At 30.7% G+C, this 14,315-nt stretch overlaps 1 protein-coding gene across 9 annotated transcripts in view; it reads right to left on the minus strand.

Annotated features, from left to right (window-relative positions):
• Nucleotides 1-82: 82 nt before the first annotated feature.
• Nucleotides 83-14,315, minus strand: part of LOC134707086 (serine/threonine-protein kinase DCLK1-like) — a 61,201-nt gene continuing 46,968 nt past the window's right edge. For all 9 annotated transcript variants that reach the window (XM_063566584.1, XM_063566585.1, XM_063566583.1 and 6 more), the window contains 5 exons: nt 13,522-14,014; nt 10,008-10,154; nt 8,005-8,137; nt 4,349-4,516; nt 83-3,356 (listed from right to left, as the gene is read on the minus strand). In XM_063566584.1, the coding sequence (XP_063422654.1) occupies nt 3,115-3,356; nt 4,349-4,516; nt 8,005-8,137; nt 10,008-10,154; nt 13,522-14,014 (1,183 nt within the window). In that variant the 3' untranslated portion in view covers nt 83-3,114. The remainder of the gene's footprint in view (nt 3,357-4,348; nt 4,517-8,004; nt 8,138-10,007; nt 10,155-13,521; nt 14,015-14,315) is intronic.

Raw genomic sequence — 14,315 nt, forward strand, 5'->3', positions numbered from 1 at the left:
ATTTCTAATATAAATTTTATTTTTGAAAAACTAAGTGTTGCGTTTTCATTGGCACTCAGTATATAAAGAAAAAAGAAACAAATTCATATGAATTATATTTTATTATTGACCAATAAACCAGTGTAACATGACAAGTTAGTCCATAGTAACAAGACTTTACTGTTGCAACAGTGTAACCGATATATTTTTTAATACAATCCTGAAATTATCCTGAGATATCATCATGAGAATTGTAAACATTCTTCCAGCAGTTTAAAAAAAAAAAGCCTGACAACAGATTTTAACCATACAGTAAAGTATAAACATGTTTGACACATCATTACAGGGAAAATAGTTTTTAAGTTTTTAGAATTGAAGATTTGTTGTTTGGATTTTGTTTATTGGTAAAAGATACAATTCTAAGCTATGTTTTGATTGGTACAAAGCTTTATAAGACTAATAATGGCAGACTCCTTCTCATGGTGAAAGTGACATTATTTTAAAAAGGCCTTTCAGGATCGTCAATTTGAATACATTGAACTTCCTCACTTCTTTCATAAACTAAAGACGATTTATAAAATGGATGTATATTGTAATGTTTCTGTAGGTCAAGGACCTTTGTTTCAATTCGAAGTATGTTCCTTCGAAAACAAAATAACGGTATAGAATATTATCTGTTTTATATAGTAATTGCAGCAACGGAGATCAAGAGAAAAGAAAGTTGGTGAGATTTTTTACCGCATTTTAGATGTTATACATGAAATTAATAAACATAGCTTTAGTCAAATTATTTGCTGCTATCTCAAAGTTGCTATAAAGAATAAGTATTTTAAATTATGGTGGATTCCTTTTTCAATTCATTTAAATGTTTTTGTCAGTAGCGTTATAATATATTATAGATTCACTTCAGCAGGAAAGGAGTCTACCTAAGATTTATGTACTAAGAAATAATCTTCATACAGCTTATTAATAAATTAAATTTAATACTATTTAAATATCTTTTGTCTAAAAAATAAGTAAGTAAACAGCAACTTTAATATATATATATATATCAAATATGCTTAAAAATAAACATGGAATGTTATGACACTTATACACTGAATATTCATGCAAGCATGTCATTTACATATTCATACATGTTTGAGTGAAATGAATGAATATTCATATAAATACTTAAGTAATAACTGCACATACAATTTTGATATTGATGATAACGAAATTCTTATTAATTCAAAAAAATTTCCTTAATGAATTTTCAAAACAAATGGAAAGTCGTGATATTCTGATAAGTAATGACCACTAAACTATAAAATATTGGAATAAAACAAAAGTAAAACAACATACAACTTTTCCTGAAATTTTAAATTCTTTAGTGTAAAGTAGACATTTAACAAATATTACACATAACATGCATAAGCAGTTCAAAAATGTACACTTAACAATGACCCTATACCTCAAACAATGTAACAATATGTAAAGTACAGGTTAAAAATAGAGACCAGAGGTACCACAGGATATAACCTGTAAAACTATTTTCTTAAACTGTGCATTTGTCATTTAAATGGAATTCATATCCTACGTCTTTTGTACTTTGTAACTGCTAGTTCCCTTGTGTTGTTATGATAAATATAAAATGATATTTTGGAGAAATGTGATAAATTCATCACCACATAAGATTTCATGAAAACATATTTCAACATATATTTCTATTTCTATATATATATATATACATATCACTTTTATAGTATTTTATATCACAGAATTTGAAACAACAATTATATTTACATCTTTGTTATAGCAACGAATATATAAACAATCTGTTTTTGGCACATAGACAAAACTACTTGTGTAGTGCGTCGAATATTACATTCACTTTCATTCAAGACAGCAATAAAACAGCACTTAGTTCATCATGGAAGGACAGTCGTAACCATATTTTGAAATTATTCAATTCATGTTAAAAAAGAATATTCAAATAAACTTAATTCTTATCCTAGAAAATCCAAAATATATTTTTACAATTCTAAACCTTCCAAATTTACATTTCATTGATAAAACCCAAATTATTTCCTTGCCTCCCCAAAAAAATAAAAAAATTGATGTAAAATCATAATTTGAAAGGTATGTCATTAAAATTTTTTACATATTACACAAGCACTGTAAAGAATGAATTCAAAAAATAATAAAAATAGTAGATCTTTATGACAGAGCAAAATTTCACAATGAACATACATTCACATGTTAAAAAGCTTTAAAAAAAAAATTGTCATGTGTAAAATACAAAAAATTGTCAAAATTAACAGAAAGAAACATGGACGAAAAAAACTACTGTTGGACGGATTATGAAAAATAAATCTCTATCAGTATAAAATATTGAGACAAAAACATATATAAAATTATCAAATAAATACTATATGGACGGCTTAAATAAACAGATGTACCCTAATCTAAGTTTCATGCAAACTTCCAAATCTAACAGAGTACAATCCATAGTCAATTAGTTTGTATATCCATAACAAAAGCAGATGACTTTTTAGGTAATTCACAAAACTGATGTTCCACAATATTGGTTGTTTCAACATGGAGGTTGAAAAAGTCTTATCATGTGACATTTTTCCAGGCATGCCTGGTCTTTCTCATTGGTGAATTAAGAAAATGGAATGATTTTGACTGACTTACACTTAAAATATATGACCACTTTGTATTTTGTTCTGATTCTCTAACCCTATCAAAAACCTAATGGTCAGTTGACATTTCCTATTGGTAAATATTTCTTGCAGAGGACATGTTTGTTTCATCCCAATCATGCTTAGCTGTCTGAAGTTATCATGTGATTGATCTCTGTAAAATAGGATAAGCCCAAGAAACACAGACTATCTTAGAACTTCTAAATTGAATTTGGGAATTATTCATAGTTTTCTTTTGAATAGACTCAACTGCATGTAAATAGTAGCAATGTTTTACAAATATTTGAAAACTCAATTTTCAAGTCCTCTGATAATGTCAACAAATATTCAAATACAATATCAAACTGTAATAAAAATATTTCCAGTGTAATCTGATGTTACAAATATAGGAGAAATTTTCCATTAAACTGGAATTCCAAGAAACCTATCAACACTATATAAAATATAACTATGCAGCACTTAGAGCAGCTAATCGCTTCTCTTTTTGTTTCTGATAAGAGTCTAATGCCAGTCTTGCATTCAATTCCAAATCCTTGCGTGCATTTCTTCGCATTTCTTCTATTTTGGCGTTGTCTTGTGGTTGTGATGTATCACCACTTGTTATTATCCATGGATGAGACAGAGTATCTATGGCATTGAATCGTCTCTTCCTATCCACCACTAGCAAGTGTTCTATCATATCTTTAGCATCTTCAAAATAAAATAAGTCATGTATGGTGTTTGTAGTTGTATGTTAACTTCTAAATATAGTATTATTACTCGTGCATACTCTATCAAGATCTATATGTCAACCATTCATAGACATTGTAAAATTTTACACAAATATTGGATATTTCAAAAATTGTGTGAAAAACTATATATGATCACATTCCATTTAATCACTTTCAAATCAAAATCAAATAATAGGCAAAACAAAGTTTGGAAAGAATCATCTTTAAAGGCCAATTACTTCTGTAGGCCAATGTTTTTTGTCATACTGGCATTCTTATAGATCCTATATGCAGATCATTGGAGCTCTGTATTTTTGTTATTTTACTTATCTTCATAGTTGTTTCTCTGATTTTGAGTTCTTAAAATTATGAAGATTTAATAAGTTTTTCATTTGAGTTTTATTCCTAAACCGCTTTGGGGAAATGACTTAACAACTATTGACTGCAATGTTGTGAGTTTATATATGATTATAGGTAATCACAACTGGTTTCCATAAAATATTCATTATGGTTAATAAATAATGTTGTTAGAATCAATGGTTTTCCATCTGAATATTGATATAACAAAATAAGGAAAGTGAACTTCCGAAGACTTGTGTTCATAATCTGCAGTGAAACAGTACAACAAATCATTTGAGAATATTATTAGCAATTGTAGTTTTAAATTTTATTTTTTTCAAATATCTTTCTGCATATATGACATTGCAATATTTGCTAATACTCATGACTGAATTTTAATGTGCATCACATTTAAGTAAGACATCATCAAATATTTACTCTAATGTTAATAGTCCATGTCAGGGATTCAAACATACTATAATTGTTAATGGGACTGCTCTTATCCAATAAAAATCCTAGCTTGTAGGATAATAAAAAAATACCATAGAAATGAATACACGCTATTAACAGGGAAAGAAAAGGTTTTGTAAATCGGTGAAGTGTAAACTCCTTCTTCTAAAGTAAGAAACATACTAGATGAAATATTGTCCCAGTAAGGACTGAGGAATTCATATTCTCCTGCTTTGATAAACTCGAAAAGTTCTGTTTGGTTTCTGTCTGGACTTCTAAAGGGAGGGAATCCACACAACAGTATATAGGATATCACTCCTACAGCCCACATATCAACCTCCAATCCATAACCTGTAAAACAAAACAATACATTGTCAAGGGAAGTAATCCACACAACAGTATATAGGATATCACTCCTACAGCTCACATATCAACCTCCAATCCATAACCTGTAAAACAAAACAATACATTGTCAAGGGAAGTAATCCACACAACAGTATATAGGATATCACTCCTACAGCTCACATATCAACCTCCAATCCATAACCTGTAAAACAAAACAATACATTGTCAAGGGAAGTAATCCACACAACAGTATATAGGATATCACTCCTACAGCCCACATATCAACCTCCAATCCATAACCTGTAAAACAAAACAATACATTGTCAAGGGAAGTAATCCACACAACAGTATATAGGATATCACTCCTACAGCCCACATATCAACCTCCAATCCATAACCTGTAAAACAAAACAATACATTGTCAAGGGAAGTAATCCACACAACAGTATATAGGATATCACTCCTACAGCTCACATATCAACCTCCAATCCATAACCTGTAAAACAAAACAATACATTGTCAAGGGAAGTAATCCACACAACAGTATATAGGATATCACTCCTACAGCCCACATATCAACCTCCATTCCATAACCTGTAAACAAAACAATACATTGTCAAGGGAAGTAATCCACACAACAGTATATAGGATATCACTCCTACAGCTCACATATCAACCTCCAATCCATAACCTGTAAAACAAAACAATACATTGTCAAGGGAAGTAATCCACACAACAGTATATAGGATATCACTCCTACAGCTCACATATCAACCTCCAATCCATAACCTGTAAAACAAAACAATACATTGTCAAGGGAAGTAATCCACACAACAGTATATAGGATATCACTCCTACAGCTCACATATCAACCTCCAATCCATAACCTGTAAAACAAAACAATACATTGTCAAGGGAAGTAATCCACACAACAGTATATAGGATATCACTCCTACAGCCCACATATCAACCTCCAATCCATAACCTGTAAACAAAACAATACATTGTCAAGGGAAGTAATCCACACAACAGTATATAGGATATCACTCCTACAGCCCACATATCAACCTCCATTCCATAACCTGTAAAACAAAACAATACATTGTCAAGGGAAGTAATCCACACAACAGTATATAGGATATCACTCCTACAGCCCACATATCAACCTCCAATCCATAACCTGTAAACAAAACAATACATTGTCAAGGGAAGTAATCCACACAACAGTATATAGGATATCACTCCTACAGCCCACATATCAACCTCCATTCCATAACCTGTAAAACAAAACAATACATTGTCAAGGGAAGTAATCCACACAACAGTATATAGGATATCACTCCTACAGCTCACATATCAACCTCCAATCCATAACCTGTAAAACAAAACAATACATTGTCAAGGGAAGTAATCCACACAACAGTATATAGGATATCACTCCTACAGCTCACATATCAACCTCCAATCCATAACCTGTAAAACAAAACAATACATTGTCAAGGGAAGTAATCCACACAACAGTATATAGGATATCACTCCTACAGCCCACATATCAACCTCCAATCCATAACCTGTAAAACAAAACAATACATTGTCAAGGGAAGTAATCCACACAACAGTATATAGGATATCACTCCTACAGCTCACATATCAACCTCCAATCCATAACCTGTAAAACAAAACAATACATTGTCAAGGGAAGTAATCCACACAACAGTATATAGGATATCACTCCTACAGCCCACATATCAACCTCCAATCCATAACCTGTAAAACAAAACAATACATTGTCAAGGGAAGTAATCCACACAACAGTATATAGGATATCACTCCTACAGCCCACATATCAACCTCCAATCCATAACCTGTAAACAAAACAATACATTGTCAAGGGAAGTAATCCACACAACAGTATATAGGATTTCACTCCTACAGCCCACATATCAACCTCCAATCCATAACCTGTAAAACAAAACAATACATTGTCAAGGGAAGTAATCCACACAACAGTATATAGGATATCACTCCTACAGCCCACATATCAACCTCCAATCCATAACCTGTAAACAAAACAATACATTGTCAAGGGAAGTAATCCACACAACAGTATATAGGATTTCACTCCTACAGCCCACATATCAACCTCCAATCCATAACCTGTAAAACAAAACAATACATTGTCAAGGGAAGTAATCCACACAACAGTATATAGGATATCACTCCTACAGCCCACATATCAACCTCCAATCCATAACCTGTAAACAAAACAATACATTGTCAAGGGAAGTAATCCACACAACAGTATATAGGATATCACTCCTACAGCCCACATATCAACCTCCAATCCATAACCTGTAAAACAAAACAATACATTGTCAAGGGAAGTAATCCACACAACAGTATATAGGATATCACTCCTACAGCCCACATATCAACCTCCATTCCATAACCTGTAAACAAAACAATATATTATCAAGGGACGTAATCTACATTCATAATTTCTTGCATGTTTCATCAATCCTCATGTTCAAAAAGGAGTAGGTTCAGTAAGACCCCTTTTTGGCCCGAAAATATAGCAGTTTTACAAAATTGTTAAAATGTATACTTTTAGTTATTTATTAGACAGTAGAATGCTTCTGCTACATATATATGGGCTGTTTTTGACAATACAATGCTTATATATCCGGTTCTAGCACCATTAAGTCATGCTAAATTACTGAAATCTTCACAATTATAGCATTTTAGTTAAATTTTAGACGGTTTTCGTGTAAAACGAAAGTGGCTGCATTTGTGTTCATCTTTTATAATGAAATGCAAGTTGTATTTGACGATAATACATAACATATATATAGGTTGAGGATGAACACGGATGTGGCCACTTCCATTTTTTCCACAAACCGTCTGAAAAGTGACATTTTTCGGCATATTTGGATATAGGAAGATGTGGTGTGAGTGCCAATGAGACAACTCTCCATCCAAATAACAATTTAAAAATTAAACCATTATAGGTTAAAGTATGGCCTTCAACACGGAGCCTTGGCTCACACCGAACAACAAGCTATAAAGGGCCCCAATTTTTCATATTTTTCATGGTAGATTTTTCATATTTGAGCTTGATTCGGATCGTTTTTAAAGACTAAGTCAGTTAAAATCTTTCACATCAACTAATTAATCCAAATAAAATAGACACTTAAGTGTTTAAAAAGTGGTCAAAATCTTTCATCAGATGAACCTGAAATTTGAGGCCAAAATCGGTCCTTACCGTACCTACTCCTTTGAAAAATTTAAAGGTCTTGGTTGAAAAAAATTAAAACACACTCAATAAAGTGTACAGAAAAGATATAAAATAAATCATCCAACATATTTTAATTACAAGTAAAATGAAAAGCATAAAATCGTAAAAATTTACGTAACTTATATTGCTGAATTATTATTTACTCTGACTTGCAAAAACCTTTTTTTATATGCACTTGGATTTTGTAAATTGTATTTACCTATTTCTGACAAGATTTCTGGAGCTACATAAGTTGGAGTACCACACACTGTGTATATATCTTCTTTGACTTCCATTGCTAAACCAAAGTCGGCTAACTTAATCGAAATTGTTCCATCTTTATTTCTGTGAACCTGTACAAATTTTAAAAACATTTCTTTAGTTAAAATATCAACAAAATCACTATATGTATTATAATACATGGCTTTCAGCAATGTAGACTAATTTTTTTTTGTATTAGAATTAGTAACCAACAAAAACAGGCATTTTTTTTTAATTTATCATATTTTTTTTTTTCGAAAAGAGAAGATAATTAAAGAGACACAATCACTGTTGCACCATCAAGGTGACTCAAAATAGATAAGAGTTGTCAAAAACCTGTATAATTCTTGGACCTCTAAAGTATGTTTTTATGTAATAACTATTGGATGCCATTGGTAACTTCTTTTAAAAGATTTCATTTAAATGAAACACTCAGCCGAAATAAATATAAGAAAAAAAAAATTGATTAGTTGGTTCAACAACCTTCGATAGACTTCATGCAGAAAGTTCCCATAGATTAATCATGCAATTAAAGTGATTGACAAAGTACCATTAAATTTCTTAAACTCAAGGTTCAATATATTAAAAAAAATGCAATTTGTCACTTATGCAGTGACTTTAGACTGTATTAACTTTCATGACCTTACTGCAATTTTAAGTAGTCCAATAAAATACAAATTTCATTTAAAAAAAAAGGTAAAGTTAAACATTTTATAAAAAGAAATTAATCTCTTACACACAAATTAGAAACTTTAAAAATATTTGATACCTTAATTACATAAATGTTATCTTATGTTTCACTACAAATGCTACAGAAAATTTAGGAGTAGATGAAATAATGTTTTATAACTAACTATAAATCCTTTGAGATTCTGTGTCCTGAGAGAGCAATTTAATGATTTTGCCGCCCTGTTAAAGATTAAACTGACTATGTGAATGCTAAAAAAGCCAGGATGAAAAGTATGTATAGTGAATTCAAACAATCAAGATTTTTCTCTGTAGTAGTACTCCAAAATTGTACACTTTGGTGTTAAAAACACATATAATATGTTCCCTTTTGAAATTTTTAAAACAAGAACAAAACATGTTGCATGTTTTTTTCCACGGAAGGCATTTTGAGGATAGAAACTAATACTGATGAAAACAATTATCTTATATGACTTTTAAATATAATTACAACTACTGAAACTGAAAATTTAATACAATATAATTTAAAAACAAATTGGACATGTGATATGCATATTCTTGTTACATTATTAGATACAAAAACAGGTTTACATCTGCTAGGAAGGTTGTCAATTTTTAAATGCACATCCAAAATATCACATTTTTATAATTTATTGATTATGCCATTTCATAACATCAAAAGTATGTCAATGAAAATTTAGCTCAAATGAAGAATGTATTTACACAAAATTTTAAATAAATATCTCATTCCAGCTTTACATTCACAAGAATGGCTAAAAAGGTCATCAAAGTTACCAGGCCTATACTTATAGTATGTAAGAATGTTTTTCTCCTTATCAAGACTCATCATTGGTGTTCAATTTAAAACAGCTTGAAGGTTTAATTAATATTGACAAGTTGAAGAGAATTGATAATAAAAAATTCCCAAAAGTTGTGCCAAATTTGGCGATTCTTATCTTTTATTGAGATATTTTTTTTTTTTTAATATGCCAAATCTGGATATGGTTCTTTTTGCCTGTAGGGTTTTAGATAGTTGCAAAATTTCTAATTTAATCTTCTCATGATAGCACATTTATGACAAAATTGTCCATTCCGCAATACATTGCTCCTTTAAACTTTTTCAAATTTGCAGTGAGTGTGTCCTTCCTAATGTATAAAATTGAGAATGGAAATGGGGAATGTGTCAAAGAGGCAACAACCCGACCTAATGTATGAATCATATGGTGTTTTTTCTTTTCTTTTCACAAGTAAATTTTTTCAAAATTAAAAACTTACCAATAAATTTTCTGGTTTGAGATCCCTATGAACTATCGATCGTGAATGAAGATAAAATAGAGCATTACACAAGTCTTTGACCATGTGTGCTGAGTCTACCTCACCAAACTTCACACTCTGTGTAATAGCATCAAATAAATCTCCTCCCTGCAGAATAACAAATAATTTTAGAATAAGAAATATAAAATATCGTCTATTTTCCACAACGTTTCTTTACATAAATAAACAGTCAGGGGCGTTACTTAAACAAGTTAATTTTTTTAATGACTTATATAAGTAACTTTTTATTTTAAAAATAATAAAATTACTTAATAGAGTTATTTTAGTTTTCAATAGAAACATAGATAAAATGTAGTTTTCCTGATTTTAAACAACATTTTATATCATAAAATAAAGAATTTATCAGATTTGAGAAGAGTATAGAGATAAAGGGTTACTTTGAAAAATAATGACAGAAATATTACTTGAATAAGTTATTTTAAACATTTTTGAAAAAAATAGCAATTACACTTATCTAAGGCACATATGTAATTGATTTAGGTTACAAATTATAATCAACTTCAGGTTTTAGTATCTATCTATTTATATCAGTCTACCTTCAAGATTTTAGAGGAAAATGATAATCTAATAGTCCCAAGAGACCAATCTTTGACCCAGAAGCATGGTATGAAAGATAAGTGCGTTGGAAAGTTAATTAGTGTTTCTGAACAATTAGTTTTTATATATCAAGGGAAAAATAACCAGATAACTGTGAAAATTATTTAAAGCTAGTTAAATCTGTATTCTTGGACACCTATACAAATAATATTCAGAAAAATAACTTACACAAGTTATATTTAAATTAACCTCGTTTTCAACATAACTTGTATAGGTAATTTTAATTGTTACTTGTTTAAGTAATGCCCCTGACTGATAAAAGTGTCCACAATAAAAAAAAAATTTCAAGCTGGTTTCTTTATAAGCAGGAGTTTTTTTTAGTAATAAAACCAGGTTCAAACACCTATTTTTTCTTAAAACATCCTGTACCAAGTCAGGAATATAGCAGTTGTTATGTATTATCTGTTTCTAAAGTAAGTTTGCATTTGCTTTTGTTCAGTGTTTCTGTTGCTCTGTTGTTTTCCCCTTATAAGTGATGTGTTCCCTATCGTTTTAGTTTATTATCCAGATTTGTTTTTGTTTAATCGGTATACTACTGCTGCCTTTAGTTTTGAAACAATTAAATGTTTTATGTGCAGTCTGTAAACATTAAAACTCAATCACTCTTTTGTCTTTAACAATGAGCAAAACTCATATGAAGTTGTCTCCTATTGGAAACTCATTTTGTTCAGGAAGTATACAGTTATATAGTGTCTACTGTTTCTCATAAATTTTAAATGATATTAATATGTGTTATTTACAAAACAAACCCATGCATAAACTGATTAACCCCTTTATAAACTATCAAATGGTAAATATTATGTATTTGTAATTGATATTATGAAATTTGTTATAATTCATGTTAAAACAAGAATGTGTCCATAGTACACAGATGCCCCACTCAGACTATCATTTTCTATGTTTAGTGGATTGTGAAATTGGGGTAAAAACTCTTAATTTGGCATTAAAATTAAAAAGATCATATCATAGGGCACATGTGTACTAAGTTTCAAGTTGATTGGACTTCAACTTCATCAAAAACTACCTTGACCAAAAACTTTAACCTGAAACTTGCACTATCATTTTCTATGTTCAGTGGACCGTGAAATTGGTGTCAAAACTCTAATTTGGCATTAAAATTAGAGAGATCATATCATAGGGCACATGTGCACTAAGTTTCAAGTTGATTGGACTTCAACTTCATCAAAAACTACCTTGACTAAAAACTTTAACCTTAAACTTGCACCATCATTTTCTATGTTCAGTGGACCATGAAATTGGAGTCAAAACTCTAATTTGGCATTAAAATTAGAAAGATCATATCATAGGGCACAAGTGTACTAAGTTTCAAGTTGATTGGACTTCAACTTCATCAAAAACGACATCGAAAAAAAACTTTAACCTGAAGTTAACAGATGAACAGACAAACTGACGTACAGACCAGAAAACATAATGCCCCTCTACTATCGTAGGTGGGGCATAAATCGTAGGTGGGGCATAAAAATAAATAATATAAGAAAATGGGTCATTAAAATTCAATAAAGATTACAATTAAAGAATTTCTGCCTCATAATACAGTAAGCCATTGCAATCAAAGTGTGAAACATGGTCAATTACATAACAATATTTTGCTCATGTCCATTGCCAGGTCTAATATATGGAAGTAAGACATGCTAATCATAGTACTTCTATGAACAGCATGACTCCTCATATGCCATATTTTGTTTGGTTTTTGATTCATTTGAAATGGCTATGTTGCTATTTATTTATCAGTAATTATGTCTCTTTATAAACATTTAAAATATGGATTCCATTGTATGTGGTACATTTCTATGTGAAATGTGGTCATTGGATAAATTTGGTGTATGTCGGCAGATCTTTGATTATATCTATGAAAATTATTTAGTTTTCGGGACTCTGGGCTCCAGAACTTAATTATTAAATTGTGATTACATATATATCTATAACTGAGGACAGTATGTGGATCTTTATATATTTTGTTTTTAAGTGTTTTTTCATCATTGTTAATTTGTAAGGATTCAGCATTGATAAAAAATTAGAGAACCAAGATTGAAATTTTAGTCTTGGAAAAACATGGTTTTCTAGCCTTGAACTAGATTTCAGTAACTTCAAGCTCTTAGATTTGTATTTTGTGTTTTTTGAAGTTTTGATGGGTTTTTTTTGTTGCTGTCACAGAATAAGGAAGGGTTGAGTGCTCAAAAGCATGTTTCACACTGCATATTCTTTATGTGCCTGTCCCAAGTGATCAGTAGTCTTCAATTTATTGGTTGTTGTTGTGTGTTTCTGTGTGATCAGCAAAAATCAGGGAGTTGGTTTTCTTTTTTCATTGTTTCACATATTGACATAGATATAGGAAGATGTGGTGTGAGTGCCAATGAGACAACTCTCCATCCAAATAACAATTTAAAAATTAAACCATTATAGGTTAAAGTACGGCCTTCAACACGGAGCCTTGGCTCACACCGAACAACAAGCTATAAAGGGCCCCAAAATTACTAGTGTAAAACCAATTCAAACGGGAAAACCAACGGTCTAATCTATATAAACAAAACGAGAAACGAGAAACACGTATATATTACATAAACAAACATGCTTGCATATGCGCATGCCACTTTATAGATTATTTTTTATACAGTATGGATTTTGCTTATTGTTGAAGGCTGTACAGTTCCCTACAATTGTTATCATTTCTGTCCTTTGTTCTATGGTAGAAAGCTCTTTAGTTGGCAAATCGCACTAGATCTCCTTATCTTTATAATACAAGGAGTAAACATACTTCACTGTTAATTCACTAATGGTTAATTCGCATCACTCTGTTGATCCTAGTTTACCTAAAGCTTGCTCTATAATAACTCACCTTAACTAATTCCATAACGAGGTAGATTTTTTCATGAGTTTCATACTCTTCATACAATTTCACAATATTTGGTTGGTGACAGTCTTTCATAATCTCAATTTCATTTTCCACCATGTGTTCCTTGCCTTTAAGCTTGTGTTTATCTATAACTTTCATAGCATATTCACTATTAGAGTTTTTCAACTTTGCCTGTCGAACTATAGCAAAGTTGCCATCCCCAAGAGTCCGGCCTAATTCATAGCGACTCAAAACATGTTCATCACTACTAACTTGTCTTTCTAATTTAGTTTTGCGTACAATCTTCGACTTAGATTTTCTCTTTTTATGTAAATCTTTATCGTTATCTTCTTTGTCTGATTTATTATCAGCTTTTTCTTTCTGTTTTTCAGGTTTCTCATGTTCGGCCTTTTCCTTGTCACCCTTCTCTAGTTCGGCTTTCTCTGCTGCAGCTTGTCGCTCCCTTGCTGCATGTTCAGCCTTTTCTCTCCTTTCTCTGCAAGAATGTTATGTTTGTATTATAATGTGTTCATAGTTTGGTAATCAAATTCAACACAGAAGTAACATGATGATAGGTATATTAAAAAGTATCTCATAATACAAGGCTGGTAATTAGTTTGTTATTTGTTTTATTTTTTAGAGTTTCCTATCACAATTCATGACACCTGTTTCTAGTTTGTTTTTTTGTGATTATTTGTGTAATTTGTGTAATGTAGTTCAAATAATTGTGTACCATTAAACTAACTATAAAGTCATATAACTTTTTTTTTTTAACTTTACGTCATCAAATTTTTTAA

This window comes from Mytilus trossulus, chromosome 2 (assembly GCF_036588685.1).
Source record: "Mytilus trossulus isolate FHL-02 chromosome 2, PNRI_Mtr1.1.1.hap1, whole genome shotgun sequence".
Taxonomy (NCBI): Eukaryota; Metazoa; Mollusca; class Bivalvia; order Mytilida; family Mytilidae; genus Mytilus; species Mytilus trossulus.